At 64.4% G+C, this 21553-nt stretch overlaps 3 protein-coding genes across 5 annotated transcripts; 1 reads left to right on the plus strand and 2 right to left on the minus strand.

Moving 5' to 3' along the window:
• Window positions 1–76: 76 nt before the first annotated feature.
• On the plus strand, window positions 77–8642 carry TOX4 (TOX high mobility group box family member 4). 3 transcript variants are annotated; one of them, XM_024113573.3, is made up of 9 exons: window positions 77–222; window positions 2706–2774; window positions 3397–3639; window positions 3896–4153; window positions 4627–4869; window positions 4979–5050; window positions 5487–6182; window positions 8170–8333; window positions 8421–8642. In XM_024113573.3, the coding sequence occupies exons 1-9, from the start codon at window positions 217–219 to the stop codon at window positions 8482–8484; spliced, it is 1815 nt and encodes a 604-aa protein (XP_023969341.2). In that variant the 5' UTR covers window positions 77–216; the 3' UTR covers window positions 8485–8642. The 3 variants fall into 3 exon arrangements, with proteins under 3 accessions (XP_023969341.2, XP_023969342.2, XP_042699743.2); XM_024113574.3 differs by having other exon boundaries at window positions 4630–4869; XM_042843809.2 differs by lacking the exons at window positions 77–222; window positions 2706–2774 and having other exon boundaries at window positions 3413–3548.
• A 158-nt stretch (window positions 8643–8800) lies between these two features.
• On the minus strand, window positions 8801–13857 carry METTL3 (methyltransferase 3, N6-adenosine-methyltransferase complex catalytic subunit). Its single transcript, XM_005313454.4, is given in 13 exon segments — window positions 8801–8948; window positions 9026–9138; window positions 9239–9304; window positions 9388–9496; window positions 9575–9613; window positions 9868–10055; window positions 10466–10548; window positions 10551–10675; window positions 10895–11070; window positions 11833–11993; window positions 11996–12230; window positions 12522–12712; window positions 13627–13857. Coding segments are annotated over 13 exon segments (1692 nt in total). The 5' UTR covers window positions 13721–13857; the 3' UTR covers window positions 8801–8836.
• A 1950-nt stretch (window positions 13858–15807) lies between these two features.
• SALL2 (spalt like transcription factor 2) lies at window positions 15808–20660 on the minus strand. Its single transcript, XM_008177134.4, is given in 5 exon segments — window positions 15808–16093; window positions 16478–16876; window positions 17026–19041; window positions 19043–19275; window positions 20508–20660. Coding segments are annotated over 4 exon segments (2646 nt in total). The 5' UTR covers window positions 20524–20660; the 3' UTR covers window positions 15808–16093; window positions 16478–16495.
• Window positions 20661–21553: the final 893 nt, after the last annotated feature.

The following is a 21553-nucleotide window of genomic DNA, read 5'->3' on the forward strand; positions in this document are numbered from 1 at the left end:
GCTCTCCAGCCGGGAGCCGCTCTGGCCGTCCCGTTGTGCCCCACTCCCAGCTCTACTGGGGGGGCTTGGGGTTTGTACCGGAAGTGACGCCAAACAGCGGCGGCGGAGGGAGAACAGTGCTGCTGGGGGAGCACGGGAGGGCGGCGATTTCCGGTTCCTGGAGAGGGCTCGGGGGGGTCGCTTACAGACTCGCAGGCCGTGGCGGCTGCTGGGACCATGGAGGTGAGGGGGGTGGTTGTGGGGGGGCTGGGGAGTGGTTGGGGGGCTGGTTGTAGGGAGGTGGGGGGGCTGGTTGTAGGGAGGTGGGGGGGCTGGGGAGCGGGGTGGTTGCCGGGGGGTGGTTGTCGTGGGGGACCTGGGGAGTGGTTGCAGGAGGTGGTTGTGGGCTGGGGAGTGGTTGTGGGGGCTGGGGAGCGGGGTGGTTGTGGGGGCTGGGGAGTGGTTGGGGGGCTGGTTGCAGGGGGCTGGGGAGGTGGGAAGGGGGGTGGTTGGGGGGCTGGTTGCAGGGGGCTGGGGAGGTGGGAAGGGGGGTGGTTGTGTGGGGGGGCTGGGGTGGTGGTGGGGGCCTGGGGAGTGGTTGGGGGGCTGGTTGCAGGGGGCTGGGGAGGTGGGAAGGGGGGTGGTTGTGGGGGGGGGCTGGGGTGGTTGGGGGGGCCTGGGGAGTGGTTGGGGGGCTGGTTGCAGGGGGCTGGGGAGCGGGGTGGTTGCGGGGGACCTGGGGAGTGGTTGCAGGAGGTGGTTGTGGGGGGGGGGCTGGGGAGTGGTTGGGGGGGCTGGTTGCAGGGGCCTGGGGAGGTGGGGGGGCGGCTGGGGAGCGGGGTGGTTGTGGGGGTGGTTGGGATGTGCTGAAGTGACACACATGTGCCCCCTCCCCCCAGAATAATGGAGCTGGGAGCCCCTGGGGTTGGTGATGCTGACACAGAAGCGCATTTGCTGGAGCAGCTTGTTTGGCTCTGGGACCTGGCCTGAGCAGTGTCCTGTTTAAATGCTATTTCTCTTGGGCTGGCATCAGGCGCATCTCTGCTAGGGCAGCATGGGCAGCAGAGCTGCGCTGGTGTCCAGCTCTGCCAGCGAACCCGTGCTAGTGTAGACGAAGCCTTACGCCAAAGTAATGAAGGGACTGGATTGTGACCAACACCTGCCTTTTGCTGGTGTGAAACTGGTTCAGGCAGTTTGACTCACACCTGTAAACTGAGCATCCACTCGCCCACCTGAGCATCCGCTTGCAAACTCTCATCAGTTCGATTGCACCTGTGTAAAATCCCATCCTCAGAGAGATCCTCGTGCCTCTGCCTGTGGGTCAGGCTGAAATTCCAGATCCCTAGGCCACCTTAGAGGGACAAAAAGGCTGTGAGCCAGGTCTTGTCTACCTTTAAACATGGCCATGCCAGCAGTGTTAAGGCAGCAAACCCCCCACCCAGTGTAGAGACAGCTCTGCTGGTATAAAAGGGTTTGTGCCGGGGAAGCGAAAGAAGCTCTCCTAGCATATCTTTTATACCACTTTTACTGTGGCTCCCGTGGGTTTTTTCTGCCATAAATGTCACACCCGTCACAGTCATAGCTCTGCCACTAAACCTTCTAGACCAGGGCTTTGCTTGAGCCCAGCGTACGTGGGTTAGACTGCAGGCTTGTGTGCACATGGACTTGTTCAGAATAGCTCTGCTATGAAAGTGGATTCAGTGATACAGGAACAAGCTAAAGTACTTCTATTGTCTTTCTGTCTCCAGAGTATCTGAGTGCCTGACAATCTTGAATGTATTTCTTCTCCCAGTGCTCCTGAGGGGCAGCGCAGTGCTAGTATGCCCTCTGTATGGGTGGGGAACTAAGGCAGAGAGGCTAAGTCCTCTGCATGGGACAGTCAGGAAAATTAATGTGAATTCATTTGAAGTGAATTAGTTAAACCACATTTAACCTAACTCACTTTGAAGTTAAAGTTAATTATGGCCACTTGAATGCTGAATAATACTATCCACACAGGAGTTGTGTGCAGTTTAGCAAATCCACTTTAAATTCACACTTGTAGTTAAATTGGATTAACTTTTCTGAGTGTCCCATGTAGACAAGCCCTTAGTGACTTGCCTCAGCTTCCACGGGGAGTTTCTGACAAAGCAGGGAATTAATACATGTGGAGAGCTGTTGTTGTAGTTTAAATTCTCCCTGCCTGAATCTGGATTAATTTTCAAACCTAGACAAATGCTAAAACCTTTGAAGGCACTATTTAGAGAATTCCTCCCAGTTCCCGCTGGCCAGAGCTCAACCAATGCCCGGCTTCCTAAAGCACCTTCCAGGAAGGTCTCCGGGCTGTCCCTGAAGCCCTCATGAGACGGAGATTCCACCATTTCCCTCAGGAGTTTGTCCTAGCGGTTAATTCCCCTCGTTGTTTAAAAAAAAACAAAAACAAAAACCAACAACACACCCAACAACAATGGTGCCTGATTTCCAACCAGAATGTGGCTGGCCCAGCTTCCAGTCCCAGGTTCTGGTGTGTGCAGGTGAGGCTGGCATGGTTGCCTGTGTCTGATTGGAAAGCCCCATTAACACCACCAGGGCTCCTTTGTTTCCCCCTCTCTGCTGCCTGGACCAGGTGCCAGTCACCCCATGTACAGGGCTGAATGCCTGTGGGCTGGGGTTTGCACAGAAACCAAGGAAACAGGCTGGTCTGCCCCCCTCCCCCCACCAGCCCACATCTCTTCTCTCCCCCATAGTTCCCTGGAGGAAACGACAATTACCTGGCCATCACGGGGACGGCCCATCCCTTCCTGTCGGGGGCGGAGGTGAGATGGCATTGCGGCTGGGGGTGGAAAATGGGAGATGGATTTGGGGTGGGAGCGGAGCAGAGCAGGGTCTGCGGGAGGAGGCCCATGGATGGAGGCTGGAGCTGGCCCCTGGGGAGACCAGGGCTCACCTGGGAATGAGCGACTAGCAGAGGCAGAGAGAGGAAACCAAGAGGGTCACTGTGAGAGGGAGCTGTGAAGGAAACATTGCTGCCCCAGTGGGGACTTCCTGGGGTGAAGCAGGGGGGCTGGAGCCCAGACTCGGTCTTGGAGCCATGTGGCCGACTCTGAAGGAAGAGTGGGACCCCCTGGGGGTCTGGTTCACTGAAGGGGTTCCTCCGAGGGACGGTTTAAAAGATGGGGCATGGCACAGAACCTCTGGATCACTATGGGGCACCAGGGAGATGGGGGCTGGGCCCTGTCCAGGAGAGGGGGCAGGGGGGCACCAGGGTCATGGAGCTGGGCCCTGGCCGGGGGAGGGGGCAGTGGGGGGCACCAGGGAGATGGGGGCTGGGCCCTGGCCAGGGGAGGGGGCAGGGGGACACCAGGGAGATGGGGCTGGGCCTTGGCCGGGGGAAGGGGGCACCAGGGCACCGAGTTCAAGTCTCCGACCTCTCTGCAGACGTTCCACACCCCCAGCCTGGGGGATGAGGAGTTTGAGATCCCGCCCATCTCCCTGGACGCCGACCCCTCGCTGGCTGTCTCAGATGTGGTGGGGCACTTCGATGACCTGGGGGACCCCAGCAGCGCGCCCGACTCCGGCTTCTCCACCCAGTATGGCGTGCAGGCCCTCGACATGCCCGTGGGCATGAACCACGGCCTCATGGAGCAGGGCGGCGGGCTCCTGGCGGGGGGGCTGGCCATGGTGAGGGGCTGGGGCCAGGGCTGGGCAGGGAAGGGCGGGTTGCGTCGCAAGGCGCTGTAGTGCCTGGTTGTGGGGCTGGGAGGAGCCTGGGCCCCCTAGTGGCTGGCTGAGGATGTATGTGCCGGGAGGGCCAGGGCTGGTGCCCTCTAGCAGCAGGCTGGGGTATTGCAGGAGGCTGGTGCTGCGGGGGGGGCTCCTCTGGCGACGGACAGTGCCCCCCAGCGCCAGCCCCCCAGCTTTGTGTCTGCCTCCCCAGGACCTGGATCACTCCATGGGCACCCAGTACAGCACCAACCCGCCCGTCACGATAGACGTGCCCATGAGCCCCGGTGCACTGATGGGGCACGGCCAGCTGACCACCATCGACCAGTCCGAGCTGAGCTCCCAGCTGGGCCTGAGCCTGGGGGGCAGCTCCATCCTGCCGCCCGCTGCCCAGTCGCCCGAGGAGCGGCTCTCCACCACGCCCTCCCCCACCAGCTCCCTGCAGGAGGACGAGCCAGAGGAGTTCAGACGGGTGAGATGCTGCTGCCTCCCCCCTCCCCCCCCTGCGGGCAGCGCCAGGGCCCCTCGCTCCTGCTCGCCCCCTGCGGGCAGCGCCAAGGCCCCTCGCTCCTGCTCGCCCCCTGCGGGCACTGCCAGGGCCCCTCGCTCCCATCCCCCCATGGGCAGTGCCAGGGCCTCCTGCTCCCCCCCCCCCCCCCCCCGTGGGCAGCACCAGGACCCGTTGCGCCTGCTTCCCCCCCCCTCCCCCCCCCGCGGGCAGCGCCAGGACCCCTCGCGCCTGCTTCCCCCTCCCCCCCGCGGGCAGCGCCAGGACCCCTCGCGCCTGCTTCCCCCTCCCCCCGCGGGCAGCGCCAGGACCCCTCGCGCCCTCTCCTCCCCCCCCAGGCAGCGCCAGGGCCCCTCGCTCCGCATCTCCCTCCCCTCCCCCCCCCCCGGGGTCTTGGCTCCCCTGTGCGTGCTGCTGAAGGTGAGGTCTGTCTCCAGCAGCAGGTGCCGGCCCAGAAGGCTGCGCCAGTGGTGCTGGACGTGGGGCGGAAGCAGAAGCCCGCCAAGAAGCAGAAGAAGAAGAAGGACCCAAACGAGCCGCAGAAGCCGGTCTCGGCCTATGCCCTGTTCTTCCGTGACACGCAGGCCGCCATCAAGGGCCAGAACCCCAACGCCACCTTCGGGGAGGTCTCTAAGATCGTGGCCTCTATGTGGGACAGCTTGGGCGAGGAGCAGAAACAGGTGGGTAGGGCAGTGGGGGTCTGGGGGGAAGAGCACAGGCAGGTGAGGGCTGGGGAGGGGCAGGGCTGGGCGTGGGCGTTGCTGCTCACCCCCTGTCCTTCCTCGCCAGGTTTACAAGCGGAAGACGGAGGCGGCGAAGAAGGAGTATCTGAAGGCGCTGGCGGCCTATCGGGCTATCCAGGTGCGTCAGGCACAGGGTAACTGCGCTCGGTGCTGTATGCATGGTCCCAGGCCGAGGGCAGCAAACAGCCGCTCTGTGCCCTGCAGTTCTGAAGGCGGGCTGGGCTCAGCAGGTACCAGCTCAGCGGAGAGACGGGGGCTGGATGAGGAGCAGGGTGGAACGAAGCAGAGATGGAGGTGGAGGGAGAGGGTCAGAAAAAATAGCTGAGGGAGTCCAGCAAAACTGTAGTTCTCGGAAGGTCCCTGCTTCAGTTGCTTCTCCCCCGCCTGGCAGGAGGCTCTGGCTCGTCCGTTCTCCCCTAGGGCTCCTCTCTGGGTTGCCGCAGGGAGGAGGGGGCTGCCCTGCATTGTTCAGGGTTCCCAGGGGGGCCTTAGTTGGTCCCCCCCTTCCCTGCTTTCTCTGCTCTTGGGCTAATCTTCCTTCTCCCTCTCTGCAGACGGTAGCCGAGACGGCGGAGCTGGACCTGAACCCAGTGCCGCCCCCAGCAGCTCCCCAGCCAGCACCAGCTCCGGCCCCCGCGGCCCCTGTGCCAGCCCCCACACCCCCTGCCCCCTCGCCGGTTCTGGAGTCCCCACCAGCCACCCCCCAGCCAGCGCCCACCGCCGGGAACCTCTGCTCGCCGCCGCCAGCCCAGCCCAGCTTCACCAAGATAATCATCCCCAAGCAGATGCTGCCCTTGTCCTCGCAGGGCGGTGTGGTCACTGTCATCCCCGTCACCTCCGTCACCTCCAGGGGGCTGCAGCTGGGCACAGGCGCCACCCAGATAGTCACCCGCTCTGTGCTGCAGGCAGCGGCCGCTGCCGCCGCCGCTGCCTCCTCCATGCAGCTGCCCCGGCTCCAGCCCCCGCCCCTGCAGCAGATGCCCCCGCCCCAGCCCCCTGCCCAGCAGGTTGCCGTCCTGCAGCCGCCGCCGCCCTTGCAGGCCATGCAGCAGCCCGCCCTGCAGCAGAAGGTGCGGCTCCACCTGCAGCAACAGCCCCCGCCCCTGCAGATCAAGATCCTGCCTCCACCAGCCCTGCAGATCCAGCCTGTCACCCTGCAGCCCGAGGAGGCCAGTCCCGAGCGGCCCAGCCCGGAGCCCCAGGGCTCCCCAGAGCCCGTGGAGATGATCACGGCCGACGTGGTGCCCGAGGTGAGGAGGAGAGAACGGGAGCCCCGTGGCCCTGCTCCTGGGAGGGCTGGACGGAAGCCTTGCGGTCGATGGGGGGCTGGCGGGGCCAAGAGCCAGCACATTCAAAGGCCATGGGGTAGGATGGACTGGAGAAGTGTATATGACCCGGGGGTTCTCTGTGTGGGTCGTGGGGGGATAGGCTGGGTGCAGGGGAGTGATGGAGGGGTGACGTGGGGACAGGATGGGTGCAGGGGGGTGTTGGGTTGTGGAGGGGTGACAGGCTGGGTGCAGGGGGTTGTGGAGGGTTGGCATGGGGGGATAGGTGTGGAGGGGTGGCATGGGGGGACAGGCTGGGTGCAGGGAGTTGTGGGGGGACAGGCTGGGTGGGGGGATAGGCTGGGGGAAAGGCTGGGTGCAGGGCTGTGTGGAGGAGGATGGGGGGCAGGCTGGGTGTAGGGGGGATGTGGAGGAGTGGCGTGGGGGGGGATAGGCTGGGTGTAGGGGATGATGGGCTGGGTGTGGGGGTTGCTGTGTGGGGAGGGGCTGGGTGCAGGGTTGAGGGGAGGGAGGGGCTGGGCATGGGGTGTGTGGACGGGGTGCTGTGTGGGGAATGGGCTGGGTGCAGGGGGTGTGGAGGGGTGCTGGGTGGGGACAGGCTGGGCCCAGGGTGTGCTGTGGGGGGACAGGCTGGGTGCAGGGTTGAGGGGAGGGATGAGCTGGGTGCAGGGGTGTAGATGGGGTGCTGTGGGGGGCTGGGTGTGGGGGTGGCATGAGGGGAAGGGCTGGTTGCGGGGGTGTGGACGGGTGCTGTGGGCGGATGGACTGGCTGCAGGGATTGCTGTGTGGGGACGGGCTGGGCACGGGGGCGTGGACGGGTGCTGTAAGGGGGAGAAGTTGGGGGTGGGAGTGGCCCGTGAGGGGGGGGCGCCAATGGGTGCTGGAAGGGGGAAAGGTGGGGGGCATGAGGTAGCAGGCTGAGGTGGGAGTGGCTGGGTGCAGGGGGTGCTGTGTGGGGGTGGGCTGGGCGCAGGGGCGTGGCTGGGTTTTGGAAGGAGGAGAGGTCAGGGGCGTGAGGTCGTAGCGAGTTGAGGCGGGAGTGGCCCGGCGGGGGTTGTGGGGGGGGGATGGGCGCAGGGGCGTGGACGGGTGCTGTGGGGGGACGGCTTGGGCGCAGGGGGTGCTGTGTGGGGATGGGCTGGGTGCAGGGGCATAGATGGGAACTGTAAGGGGGAGAGGTCGGGGGCGTGAGGTCATAGCGGGCTGAGGTGGGAGTGGCTGGGCGGAGGGGGTGCTGTCTGGGGATGGGCTGGGTGCAGGGGCGTGGATGGTTGCTGGAAGGGGGAGAGGTCGGGGGCATGAGGTGGTAGTGGGGTGAAGTGGGAGTGGCCCAGTGGGGCGTGGGCTGGGCGCAGGGGTGTGGACGGTTGCTGTGTGGGGAGGGGCTGGGTGTGGGGGTGTAGATGGGGTGTTGTGTGGGGAGAGGCTGGGTGCAGGGTTGAGGGGAGGGATGGGCTGGGTGCAGGGGGTGATGGGCTGGGCGCAGGGTGTGTGGACAGGGTGCTGTGTGGGGAATGAGCTGGGTGTGGAGGGGTGCTGGGTGGGGACAGGCTGGGCCCAGGGTGTGCTGTGGGGGGACAGGCTGGGTGTAGGGTTGAGGGGAGGGATGAGCTGGGTGCAGGGGTGTGGATGGGGTGCTGTGGGGGTGGCGTGGGGGGATGGGCTGTGTGCGGGGGGTGCTGTGTGGGGACGGGCTGGGCACGGGGGCGTGGACGGGTGCTGTGTGGGGATGGGCTGGGCACAGGGGCATGGATGGGTGCTGTAAGGGGGAGAGGTCAGAGGTGGGAGTGGCCTGGTGGGGGGTGGGCTGGGCGCGTGGGGTGGGGGAGGGGTGCTGTGTGGGGATGGGCGAGGTTGGGGGGGCAGGAGTGGCGCGGCGGGCGTGATTCGGGGAGATGCCCCAAGGCCTCGCCCCGCAGCCAGTGACCCCGCCCTTCCCCTCCCCCCCCAGGTGGAGTCCCCGACGCAGATGGACGTGGAGCTGGTGTCGGAGTCACCCGTGGGGCTGTCGCCCCGGCCCCGCTGTGTGCGCTCCGGCTGCGACAACCTGCCCGTCAGCAGCAGCGACTGGGACAACGAGTACTGCAGCAGCGAGTGTGTCGTCAAACACTGCAGGTGAGGGGGGGGTGGGGGCTGCGCCTCCCCAACCCCCCTTCCTCCCTCCCTCCCTTCCGCTGACGCTCGCTCTGTCTCCCTTCGCAGGGACGTGTTCCTAGCCTGGCTGGCTTCCCGCAACTCCAGCAGCAGTGTGGTCTTTGTGAAGTGAGCGGTGCCCGTTTTGACTGCGGGCAGCGCCCGGCGCAGACACGGCTGGGGACCAAGGGGGACCATGCCCCCTGGGGTGGGGGGGAGGTGGTGCAGGCACAGACTTTGCTCTTCTGACAGGCCAGGCCTCTGGAGCTGATTAAAGTGGGAGGGGCTGGAGCTTTGTGAGCTGCTTATTGGGGCCAGGGGACATGGCCCCCAGCATCGCCCCCGCTGCCTGGCCTGAGAGTTCCCTTCAGCTGGGAGTTGGGAGCTGCCTGTGCCCAGCGCCAGCAGCTGCCCTCAGCGCCCCCACCCCCCAGAGCGAGGCCCAGCACTCGTTTTCTCGTTTTATTAGGAAATAACCCCGCCCCCTACATGTTCTTGGGCTTGGAGATGATCCCGTCTGGGTAGCGCTGCTTGAACTGGGCCACCACGTCCGGGTCGAGCAGGTGGATGCCGTCCAGCTGGTTGCCCAGTGTGATCCTGGCAGAGAGGAGGGCAGGGTTAGCGGGCGGGGGGTCCCGGTGTCCTGGGAGGAGCGGGGGGGGGGGGGCGCTCACCAGTTGGGCTGCACGTTATGCGGGCGGCCGAAGAGCTCTATCTTGCGGGTGCCAGGAGAGAGGCGCTCGATCATGCCGTAGATCTCGTCCGGCTTGTGGCTGGTGGAGCGGACCTGCAAGAGGGGGTGGCCATGGGGGAGCTGTGGGGAGCAGAGAAGGAGCCCTGGCCGCTCCCAGCAGGGGGGCCGGAGCGTGGGGAGGGGCTGAACTTACCTCAGCTACGATGACATCGCAGTCCAGGCCCCGGTTGAAGCCCTGGGGGTTCCCCTTGACCCCCACCTGTACAGGAAAGAGAGAGAGAGGCTGAGCCAGGAGCTGGGGACCCCCTATATTACCTGGTCCCAGGCAGTGCTCCCCCGTACCAGACAGTGCTCCTTGCCATGGTTCAGCCAGTGTCCCGTCCGCCCCGTGCGGATGATTCGCTGGAGCTGGTTGGTTTTCACCCAGATGATCTCATCCACGCGCTCGTACCTGGGGGAAATGGGGAGGGGGTTAGCGGCTGGGCCAGAGGGGGCAGTGGGGGGGAAGGGGGACCGACCAGACACTCACCCCCAGAGGTTGAGGCACTCGCGTCCCAGCTCCATGGCCCTGCGGGGAGAGCAGGCGAGGGTGAGATGTTGAACTGGCCTAGACACCTTGTCAACCTAGCCTAGCCCCCCACATAGACTCACCTGCCCCATAGCCACACAGTGACCTGCAGCCCGGCCCACCCCAGGCCGCCTTGCATGCTCACCCGCCTCCTCACCTGTTGTCTGGTGACCCAGAGCCTCTGCAGTGTGCCGCGCCCCCCCCCCCATACCAGGCAGTGACCCACAGGCTCAGTTCCCCCCCCCCCCCCATACCGGCCGGTGACCCAGAGGAAGAGGAACCCTTCGTCCTGCAGCACAGGGATGTTGAGGCGTCGCATCTCGTCGTCGGTCAGGGTGCCATAGGGCAGCTCCATGTGGATGTCCCAGGGCGGGTCGGCCATGACCACCGCGAACTTGCCCAGGATGCTGACGTCCAGGTAGCGGATGTCGCAGCAGATCCACTGTGGGGGTGGGGGGGGAAATCAGAGAGAAACCAAAACTACCCACCCCTGTCCCCAAAGAGAATGGCCTTTAGCCACTGATGGGGCAGCAGGAAGCCGCCCCCCACTGGGACCCCCAGAACTCCCTCATCCCACAGCTCACCAGCCACTATGCCCCTCTCCAGAGACCTGACAGCCCCACCCCCGTATTGGTGCCCAGAACCCCATCGCCCCCACCCCAAACCCTTCCCTAGAGACCTGACAGCTCCACCCCCATAACGCTGCCCATCGCCCCCACCCCAAACCCTTCCCCAGAGACCTGACAGCCCCACCCCTGTAACACTGCTGCCAGCCCTGTGTTCCATACCACTTCCTGCCTAACCCCCCCTCCCCGAATCGATTTGCCCAGACACTCCCACCCCCACCAGTACCTGGGGGGGGAAGAGGCGGTCGATGCTGGGGTCCCCACCCACTGCCTGGGGCAGTGCCAGCTCCTGGCCAGTGTTGTGGTCCGGGGGGCGTCCAGGTCGGCACAGGCATCAATCTCGTAGTGGACATATTTGCAGGTGTCCATGTGGAAGCAGGTGTTGAGGAAGGAGCAGTCGCCCAAAGACTCATCTGTGTGCTTGTTAATGATGCGTCTGGGGTAGGGACAGTGGTAAACGACAGACATTGGAACCCAAGTGTCTGACTTGCTGTTCCCCCCCACTAGACCACTCCCCTCCCAGAGCTGGGAAGAGAACCCAGGAGTCCTGGCTCCTAGCCCCGCCCCTGCTCTAACCCACCATACTCCACTCCCCTCCCAGAGCTGGTGAGGGAACCTAGGTGTCCTGATTCCCAGTCCCAGGGCAGGCTCTCACCTGAAGTGCAGTTTGCGGCAGGGCCGCTCAGCGTCTGTGGCTTTCATACACTCCTCCTTGGTGCCATAGTCGCAGAATTCCTGTACCTGGGCACGGCCCCGCGAGCGAAACTTCTCCACGATTGACTGCTCCTTGGCCGTGTTTGTGTTCAGTAGCTCCAGGATCTCCTGACTCACCTGGGGTGTGGGGAGAGCTTGTGAGAAGGACCCAGGAATCTGGGGTTCCCTTCTGCCCATTCCCCTCCCACAATCCAGGAGTCCTGACTCCCAGCCTTACCCCCACCCGCTCCTCCTGTGGGAATAACTGGGGTCTAGGAGATCTTCCTCAAGGGGTGGAAAGTGGGTAAGGGTTCATATATGCTCACAATAGCCTGTACCAATGAATGTTACTAAATGTTAATGAGGTGTGAAAGAAGACAGACTGTATTGGTCCAAAGAAAAAGGTCTCAGGATCCCACCCAAGGCCAGGGTTGAGATCATGTCTGCTCCAACCTACTAGACTCCACTCCCCTCCCAGAGCCAGGGACAGAACCCAGGAGTCCTGGCTCCCAGCCCCTGATCCTAGCCCACTAGACTCCACTCCCCTCCCAGAGCCAGGGACAGAACCCAGGAGTCCTGGCTCCCAGCCCCTGATCCTAACCCACTAGACTCCACTCCCCTCCCAGAGCCAGGGACAGAACCCAGGAGTCCTGGCTCCCAGCCCCTGATCCTAACCCACTAGACTCCACTCCCCTCCCAGAGCCAGGGACAGAACCCAGGAGTCCTGGCTCCCAGCCCCTGATCCTAGCCACTAGACTCCACTCCCCTCCCAGAGCCAGGGACAGGAACCCAGGAGTCCTGGCTTTCCAGCCCCGATCCTAACCCACTAGACTCCCCTCCCCTCCCAGAACCACGGCTGGGGCCTGTGTTGAGGCTAGGATCCAGGTGTCCAGCTAGTACCTTCTTGCTCTGCTGCTCCTTGGTGGACTGCTGGCTCAGCAAGCTCTCGATCTCCAGGTCCAGGTCCGACGCCTGCTTCCGAGACTTCTTGGCCGGCTCCTTGGCCAGCTCCGAGGTGGTCAAGGCAGAGGGGGTGGCACCGGCTGGGAAGGAACAGCACCCCCAGCATCCTGCTCTGCCCAGCGCTTCTGGCCCCCAGTGCTGCCTGGCTCAGCGGGGCCCTTCCTCTCAGCCACGGCGCCCATCATCGCAGAGAGTTTGGAGTGGTCAGCATAGGTGACCAGGGTGGGCTGCTCCTCGTCATCCTGCAGCAGCCCCCGGCGCACCTCGATCAGCTCCTGAGCCGCGAACTTCTGCAGCAGGCTCTCCACACTGCGCTGGGTGACGGGGGCCTCTGGCTGTGGGACAGAGGATCACAGGGTGGGGCAAGTGAGAGAGAAATGGGGTCACACCAGTGCCTGGCAGGGGGAGAGACAGGGTCTCCTGGGGGGAGAGATGGTCAAACTGGAGAGAGGATGGGGGACGTGTCAGAGGATCAGCCAACCCAGGGAACGAAGGAACAGCAAATAGTAGACAGAGCAGGCGTTGCTGGGAGAAGGCGGGTGTGTTTTCACATGGACAGGTGGTGGAGGGGAATGGGGCTGGGCCCCAGGGCACTGGCAGCAAGGGGGAGGGACCGGGCCTCTCACCGTGGAGATGGCCAGGCAGATGGAGAGGGCATCGGTGGGCAGTGCCAGCCCGAGGTCCGAGAGGTGATGCAGCAGCTTCTTCTCCAGCTCAGGGTCAGTGGCCAGCTCTCTAGCTGCGCTGCTGGGTGTGGGGACTGCGGGCACTGGGCTGTCGCTGCGGAAAGGTGACGCCAGCTCTGGGTTCCTGAGGTCTGGGGAGAGAGATGAGGCTGGTGACATCTGAGGATTGAGAGGTGGACACCCCCCTGCCAACCTCCCCAGCACCCGCCCACTACACCAACTCCTCCCCATCCCAACTGCTCCCCCCAGCTCCAGCCAATCAGTCCTGTCCCCTTCCCCACTGCCCCTCACCCCTGTGCCAGTGGGTCCAGCTGGGGGTCTCTGCTGCATTGCTGTCGATCCCCTTGTGCCCGACCCCATAGCTTCTCCTGCCACCCTGGCCCCCAATGCCTCCTGATTCCTGACCCCCTGTATCCCCAGCACCTTGATGCCCTAGTGCCCTTTGGGGAGCACCTGAGCCCTGTGCCCACAATGCCCTTTAACTTCTGACCCCAACACAGGGGTCCTGCTTCTGTCACTGCTGCAGCCACCCTCTGGCCCTGCCTCATGGTTCCTAATCCCCCCCCCCGCCCCAGTGCCCCCAGTACCCCTGCGTCTGCCCATCTGATCCAGCCATGGCCTTGCTGACCTTTGACCCCCACAGTGCCCCTGGATCTCACAACCAAGGAATGTAGCCTGCACCCCTCCCCACTACCCCAGCCAAAACCCAATCCCCACCGACCCCTATGTCCATTGTGCCCTTTCACCTCCCCTAGTTACCCCAACCCTTTGGTATCCTCTAGGCCCCAGTCCCCCACTCATGCCACTTGCCCTTTGACCCTGTGACACCCCCTGACCCCTACTCCCCCAGGGAATCCTGCTGGTGTCACCACTGCCCCCTCGTGCCCTTTGCCCCCTGACCCTCTTCCCTTTGACCCTTTGTTTGCCCCTGACCTCCTTGCATTACCAATGCCCTATGATTGGTCCCTGACCCCGTGCCCCTCCGACCCCTGAACTCCATGGTCCCGCTCTGCCCTTTGACCCCCCACTGCCCCCAACCCCTCACCCAGCAGGTCCTGTTTCCGCCGCCGCTGGAGCCGCTCCCGCAGCGAGTCCAGCTGCTTCTTGTGGGCCTGGATCGAGCTCCACGTGTCCGACATGGTCCGGCCCGGCCCGGGGCGCGGTCTCCGGCCCGCCGCCCTTCCCCGCTCAGGCAGCCCCGGGCACTGGGACGGACCGATGCTGCTCACCCGGGCCGTGCGAACACGAGTAACCGGAAGTGCCTCGGGGGGGATGGAGATAAGGAGCGAGCATTTCCTGTTTCTGCCCACACCGCGAATCCGCCGCCGCCATCATGTATACTGGCAAGCGACGGCCATCTTGGTTATGGATGTGTGTACAGAGCGGCCATCTTGGTTAGGGGTAATTTTAAAGCCGCCATCTTGGTTATCTTTGTTTTTAAAAAACAGCCATCTTATTTACTGGCAAACGACGGCCATCTTGGTTTTAAAGCCTCCACGGCAGCCATTTTTGACTGGGGCATAGTAGACGTCCATCTTAATTAGTGACGAATACTGATGTCTTGGCGGCCATCTTGTTTACTGGCACAGAGGCGCCTAACCGCCATCTTTGTTACTGGCATAAAGGTTTTTGGCCCTTGTTGGTCATTGGTGTCGGCTGTACTTCGACTCCACACCAGCCTCGTTGATGGTTGGCAGAGTCTGACTCACCCCCCTCACAGGGCAGTGGTGCAGCCATGTTGGTGTCTGGCCCCCATCCGAGGTGGCAGCCCCCCTGTTGGTCTCTCGCATCAAGGTGGTGAGTCGAGGACATGGCAATCTCACTGCGAAGTTTGGGCGGCCATGTTGGTTACTGGCACCAGAGCATTCCTTGCCCAAGCCACAATCCTGTTGTCAATGCAGTGGACCGTGGAGGGCAGCCATCTTGGTCATTGGCACCTGGGCGCAAAGCCGGGGCTGATGGTGACTGGGGGCAGCTGCTTTTCGCAGACACCAGGGAGGCTGTTCTGGCACCAAGGGGCCTGAGCGCCTGGCACTGATCCGATCCTGGGGGTGACCATCTCTGGGCAGGGATGGGGGCCTAACCCTGCTCCCTTTTCGGCTGCAGCTTCTCCTGTCCCTGGCGTGCTTTAGGCTGGTTGGAGGATAACATTTGCCATTCCTCCAGCCCCATTGTGTCCCCAAGCACATCACCCCCTTCCTCCCCCAACATGCAGCCACATCTGGAGAGCAGCAGGAGAGTTTGGGGCAGCAGAAAACACACCCCTGAGTGTTTGCCCCATGTAGAGCAAAGGGGAGCCCTAGATTGCCAGGCAGGTCACACCCTAGGATTCAGGATCCTGAGTTCCAGTCCCGCCACAGACTCACTGTCTTTGAATCTAGCCCTAGCTCCTTCCTGGGGGTAAAGAACTCTTCCCTCCCCCTGACTTTAGCATGGCACCTGGGCTGATGGGGTAGCTGCTCTGCCCTGGTGCGGGGGCTGGATGGGGAGAGAGACAGGAAGAGCTGGCAGATGCAGGAGGGAGGGGAAATGAACAGGGGTGGCAAGGTAGGAGGGGCGGGAAGAACAGCTGAGCTGGAGAAGGAAGGGGGGTACGACTTTGGGGATTAGTGCTGGCTGGATGTTCCCCTCGCCAGATGCCTCCCAAGCAGCTCTGGCTGGGTCAGGCTTAAGCAGCTCAGGAGCATTTTGTGAAACTGGCAGGGGAGGGGGAAAGAGCTGGGCCTGGAGCCGCAGAGCAGGGCTGGAGCCGCGGAGCAGGGCTGGAGCCAGAGACTACTTGTAATCCACTGGGGAGTGTGTGTGACCCCCTCTCCCCCCCAGTGCTGATCCACAGAGAACATGAGCATGTTACAGCCTCCAGCCACATGGGCCTGGCTCGTTAGTCACACTGTAGGTAATGAGGCCATCTAAGTGTGTACATGTCGCTGCTGCTCCCTGCTGGAGGGATGAGCCCTGCCGTGTGTCCCTGTTGCCCCCTGGTGGAGGTGACGAGTCCTGCCATGTGTGCACCTGCTGCCCCCTGCTGGAAGAGACAAGCCCTGCTGTGTGTCCCTGTTGCCCGCGACTGGAGGGGACAGGTCCTGCTGTGTGTGTGTGTGTGTGTGTGTCCCTGCTGGAGGGGATGAGCCCTGCCGTGTGTGTGATACAGAGAAACGTCTGAATCTCCCTACTCACCTCCCCCTCCCATCCTCTCCCTGGGGAGAATAAGATCCGAGTCTCTGGGGATTTGTCAAACTGCTTTAATGGTGGACGCAGACAAAGTCCCGCTGACCCTGGCCAGAGTGGCTGGGCCTTTGTTCTACACTAGAGGGCGCTTCACTATGGGTTCAGGGTGGCTGGCCCTGGTGGCTGGCCCTGCGCCAGGGGCCTGCCTCCCGTCCAGTCCCCTCTGAGCTACAGTAAAAGTAAAAGACTAAAATGCCACTAAAGTTGTGTGGGGGCCGAGTCCCCGATGCCTGATCTCCCCACGGGGGCTGGTGCCTCTTGCAGCACGCCAGGGCTGGCGCCCCCTGGAGGAGAGAGAGAGAGATGGGGTTAGGGGACAGCACTGCTGGGCAGAGTGGGGTTGCACAACCCCCCAAACTGATGGCATGACCTCTGACATCTACCCCTCCTACTAATTGACCTCTGACCCCAAATCCATCCCACCAAGCAACCTCCTATCCCAGCCCTCTCCCAAGTGACCCCTAGTCTGCCCTGGCCCCCATGTTTTCCATCAACCACCCTCCCAGCTCCCCGCCCCCCAAGAAGTGGCTAAATTGGGGAATGAGCCCCATGGCTGGGAAGGTTGGGGGGATTTCCTGTGTCTCTGGGGCAGCCCTTCATCACAGCTAGGCTGGACTTTGGGGTCAAACTCCTCCTCTTTTTATTCCCTGGGGGAGGAGGAATGTTACCTGCTGAGGACCTGTCGGCTACTTCTCCGCCTTGCCTTGGCTCTCTGGGACAGCATCCCCTGCAGCTGGAAGTCCTCCTGCCAGCTTCTCCTTGGCTTCAGTGGGGGCCGCCTTGCTGGGCGCGGTGGCTGGGCCAAAAAGTACAGGGGTTGCAGTAGAGGAGGAGGGGGTGACGGTGACAGGGGGGCCCCGGCAGGTCTTGGCGGCCAGGCCCCCCCCTGCGATGAAGGCTGTGTACTGGTTCCAGAAGGACAGGGGCCCCACCAGTTGGGTTGGCACATCCCGCGCCAGGAACTCCTGCAGCTTTGCTGCGCCTCCTGGTGCTGCTGGGGCCTCTGGGACCAGACCCCGGCCACGCCGTGCTGTGCTGCAGCTCCACACTGTGCTGCCCAGAGGAACCTGCCACAGGGACAGAGACAGACAGGGGAGCCCATTACATCTCAAGGGAGACCCTGTGTAAAGGCAAGGGCAGATGGGGGAGGTTCGAGCAGGGAGAGAGGCAGGGGACAGGCTCGGGGAGTGGATGGAAGGAGCAGGGGCTCCCTTACCTGGTGGTGGGCTGCCAGGGCGTGCTTACGCAGCGCTGCCCCGTCGGGGAATCCCTCCTTGCAGACTCCACAGGCCAGCGCCACCCCCTCTTTGGCCTGGCTGGCCCGTGGCTCCTCGGCTCCAGCCCCTGCTGCCCCCTCCTCCTCTTCCTCCTGTGCTCTGTCTCCTCCTCCCGCTGCCTTCTGGGTGCTGGGGTCCCCTTCTCCCTCCATGGCGGGTAGGGGGCTCCCTCCCCCAGGAGGCGAGGCGCTAGGATCAGCTGCTCCCCCCACCTCTAGCTTCCCAGCATCCTCCTCTTCCTTGGCATGAGCCGGGGCTGCTTCCTCCTCCGGGCTGGATGCCCCCTCCGAGCCCCCCAGGGCCTTCTCTGTGCTGCTGTCAAGTGAGTCCTCATCGCTGCCTTCCTCCTCCTCCTCCTCCTCATCCGACAGCTCCTCCTCGTCCCTCTGCGGGGCGGGGCCCTCGGGCTGGCGGGGGCCCTCCCCCGGGGCAGCAGGGGGCTCGGGCAGCAGGGCCCCATTGGGGATCTGGCCCCCGAGGTGCATGCGGACGTGTTGCTGGAGGCTGACGGCATTGGTGAACTTCTTCTGGCAGATGGGGCAGGAGTTCTGGGCTCGGGCGGCCGGGCTGGCCTTGTGGCCCACGAAGTGCGCCCGCAGGTTGCCCCGGGTGGAGAAGGCCCGGCCACACACCTTGCACTTGAAGGGCCGCTCCCCGCCGTGCTGCCCGTAGTGGAGGCGCAGTGCCCGGGGGCAGCTCAGCACCCGCAGGCAGATCACGCACTGGTTGGGCCCCGAGGAGGAAGAGGGCGGCGAGGAGGCCAAGGGAGCCGCTGGGCCGGCTCCGGGTGAGGCCCCCTGTCGGTCGATCTTCTCCACCAGCTGCTGCAGCTTGGAGGTCTCTGAGGGGGAGGCTCCCAGCGGCTCCAGCACGTAGGGGAAGGGGAAGCCGGTGCTGCCTGCCTTGAAGTGGTTGGCCAGCAGGGCCCAGCTGGGCAGCTTGCCCAGGGGCACCCGGGCTCCTTCTGCTTCCCTCCCTGGCGGCGTGTTCTCGTCCCCCTTGCCACGCCCCTCGGCTGCTTTCATCAGCACTAGCTTGTTGAAGATGGGCAGGGTCGGAGCGGCAGCCGCACCCCCGGCCGCGGTGCCCGAGAGCAGCGTCAGACTCTCAGTGGCGCTCAGCCCCTTGCGCTCTGGGGGAGCCGCTTCCTCGCCCGGCTCGGCCTTCTCGGGCGGTACCGACATGCCGTAGGGCAGCCCGGCGCCGGTCAGCACGTAGTCGAGGTGCTCAGGGACTGGGTGGGGGTTCATCTGGACATGTGGGTACTTCTCCCGGTGCCGGTGGAAGTGCACCTTGAGGTTCCCCCGGGTGGTGAAGCGGTTGCCGCAGACGTTGCACTTGTAGGGGCGCTCGCCCGTGTGGGAGCGCAGGTGGATCTGCAGGGCACTGTCGCTCCCGAAGACCTTGGCGCAGAAGCGGCACTTGTGCCGACCCCCTGGCTTTTCCTCCAGCCCCGGTTCGGTCCCCCCGGCCCCGTTCTTCTGCCGCAGCAGCCCTGGGGAGGTGGCCTGCTCCAGGCCCCGTGCCGCCCCCAGACACTGGGCGGCCAGGAGCCCCGTGGAGGGGAACGCCGGGGCCAGGATGGGCTCCGCTTTGGGGCCCCTGGCGCTGCCAGGGAAGGGGTGGTAGAGGTGGAAGAAGGTGGGCTTGGGCACCTCTGGGGAGCCCGACACCTGGGTCCTCACCGGCTCGGACTTGATGGAGAAGACAGGCAAGGGGGCCTTGGGCTGGTGGGAGGCCCCTGGGGCTGGCTCTGGGGCGGGGGCCGAGGTGGCCGACTGCCCCAGGGAGCCCAGCAACAGCACCTGCCGGCAGATCTCCTCCGTCATCTGCATCTGGTGCAGCTGGCGCTGCTGGAGCACCCGCAGCTCCTCCAGGATCAGGGGGATGTTGAGGTGCCCGGAGTGGGGGGGGGCAGCTGGCGGAGCCAGGGGCAGTGGCGGCGGAGGAGGGGGGCGGCTCCGGGGCCAAGGGGTTGCTGGCCGGAGGAGCCATCTCTGTCTCCATGCCCGGGGGGCTGTCGGGCCGGGGCTCCGAGGAGGAGGAGGAGGAGGAGGAGGAAGAGCCAGCGCTGTCTTGCCCGTTGGCTGAGGAGGAGGAGGAGGGAGGGGGCTGGTTGGGGTGACAGGTGTCCCGGTGGGCAGCCAGCTCCGTGGGGCAGGACAGGGCTGCCTCGTCACTTGTGTCCCCTGTGGAGAGAGAGAGACAGAGGGTCAGACCTTGGGGGAGGGCAATGCCAGGGGAGCCCCCAGCACCCCAGAGCTACTGCAGCTCCCCCAAACCATAGGGGAACCAGAGACATCTCCCATATCTATAGGGGGTGTCCCTACATCCCCCCAAAGCTATAGGGGGCAGAGGAGCCTGTTCCCCTCAAGGCTGCATAAGGGCTGGGGAGATGCCTCCCACCAGTCCCCTCCATGCAGTCCTCCCCCTTCCCCGCTCGGAAATCTGCCCGGAACACCGTGCCCAGCTGACTTTCCCCGCATGGGGCCCCCTGACTCCATGCACCCCCACCCCACACCGGCACAAGAGAGTCCGGGGAGGGGGGGTCAGGTCCCAGGCTGAGAGGGAGACAGTGCAGGATTCTCCTTTCCCCAGCGTGTAAATCAGGAGTAACCCCATTGGGACACATGAGACATATGGACAGACTGACAGATGGCACAGGGGAGGGATGGACAGACAGACAGACTGAGGGTGCAGGATATGGACGGACAGACAGACAGAAAGGTGCAGGGGACAATCAGACACAGAGGGTGCAGGGGAGGTAGGGCTGGACAGACATGGGCACACGGATGCACAGACAGACAGAGGGTGCACGGGATGGACAGACAGAGGCTGCAGGGGTCAGACAGACACTCGGTGCAGGGGAGGGAGGGATGGACAGACAGACATAGGGGCACAGGGGAGGCACGGACAGACAGAAAGGTGCAGGGAACAGACAGACACACACAGGGTGTAGGGGATGGATGGACGGACGGGCGCAGGGAACACACGGACAGACAGAAAGGTGCAGGGGACAGACAGACACACAGAGGCTGCAGGGGACGCACGGACAGACACAGGGGGTGTAGGGGATGGACAGACACGCAGAGGCTGCAGGATGCGGACGGACAGGGGCGCATGGACGCACGGACAGACAGACAGACAGAAAGGTGCAGGACGCGGGCGGACGGACAGGGGCTCATGGACAGACAGAGGGTGCAGGTAATACGCGGATGGACAGACAGAAAGGTGCAGGGGACAGACAGACACGCAGAGGCTGCAGGGGTGGTAGGGATGGACAGACATGGGCGCACGGATGCACAGACGGACAGAGGGTGCATGGACGCACGGACAGAGGCCGGACGAGCCGCCCCCCTTCGGGCGGCGGAGGAGGCCCGGGACCGGTCCCAGCCGGGCGGGCCGAGGGGCAGTACCGCACCTGCGGGCTCCGCCATGGCCCGTGTCCCCGGGCGCTGGAGCTGCGGGCGCGGGGCGGTCCGGGCGCGGGGCCTGCGCACTCCGGGCAGAGGAGAAGGAGGATGCGGGGGGAGGAAGCAGGAGGAGGGAGCGGATGCAGGGAGGAGCCGGAGCGGATCCGACCCGCCGGGGCTGCAGGGACCTCTGGTGTCCGGAGTCCGGGGCGGCGAGCCCGGGGCCGGAGCTGCGGGCGCCCCGACGCACAGGGGTCCCGCTCCGTGTGGAGTCCAGCCGGGATCCCTGCGCCCCGATCCCAGCCGGGGGTCCCTGCGCCCCGACGCCCGGGGGGTCCCCAAGCTCCAAGCCCAGACGTGGGTCCCTGTGCCTCAAATCCAGCCAGGGGTCCCTGCGCCCTCATATACGGGGGGGGGGGGGGGGGAGGTGTCCCTGCACCCTGTAGATCCCAGCTGCGGGTCCCTGCCCCTCCTAAAGAACCGGGATCCCTGCTCCCTGATACTCCCCCATGCCCAGGGCAGCTGCACCCAGGGCACACTAGTACTGAACAACGGCTGACTTCCTCGCTTTTACCCTATAATCATACAATAAACCAACGGGCACATCAGTATTGTACCCACATTTCCGTCTGTAGCATAGAGAGCAGCCCAGACAAGTCATTGTACGCTAGCTTAGTTTGTACTGACTTCCATAGGCGCCTTCTGCAGCCTGTTGTACAACTAGGCTGATCTCTGGCTGAGCTGACGTACCCCCTGGAAGAGCTGTGTACCCCCGGGGCTCCAAGCACTGCCTGAGGCCAAGCCAGCAGGTGTGGGGCTAACCTGGAGACCCAGAAGCTGGGTGAACTTCACACAGGTTTACACCAGCCCGGGATCCAGCCCCGCTGGTTCCGGAGCAGCAGGAGTCAGGGTACACAGTGGGGGCTTCAGGCCTGCGGGGCCCTGCTGCTTGGCACCAGACAGACACAGGGGCAGCCGGACTGGGGGGGCTGTCCCTGACATGTTTGCTCTGACCAGCCGCCCCACCAGGGAGCTCCGGCCCGTTTCTCTGGCT

Source organism: Chrysemys picta, chromosome 13 (assembly GCF_011386835.1).
Source record: "Chrysemys picta bellii isolate R12L10 chromosome 13, ASM1138683v2, whole genome shotgun sequence".
In the NCBI taxonomy this organism is placed as follows: Eukaryota; Metazoa; Chordata; order Testudines; family Emydidae; genus Chrysemys; species Chrysemys picta.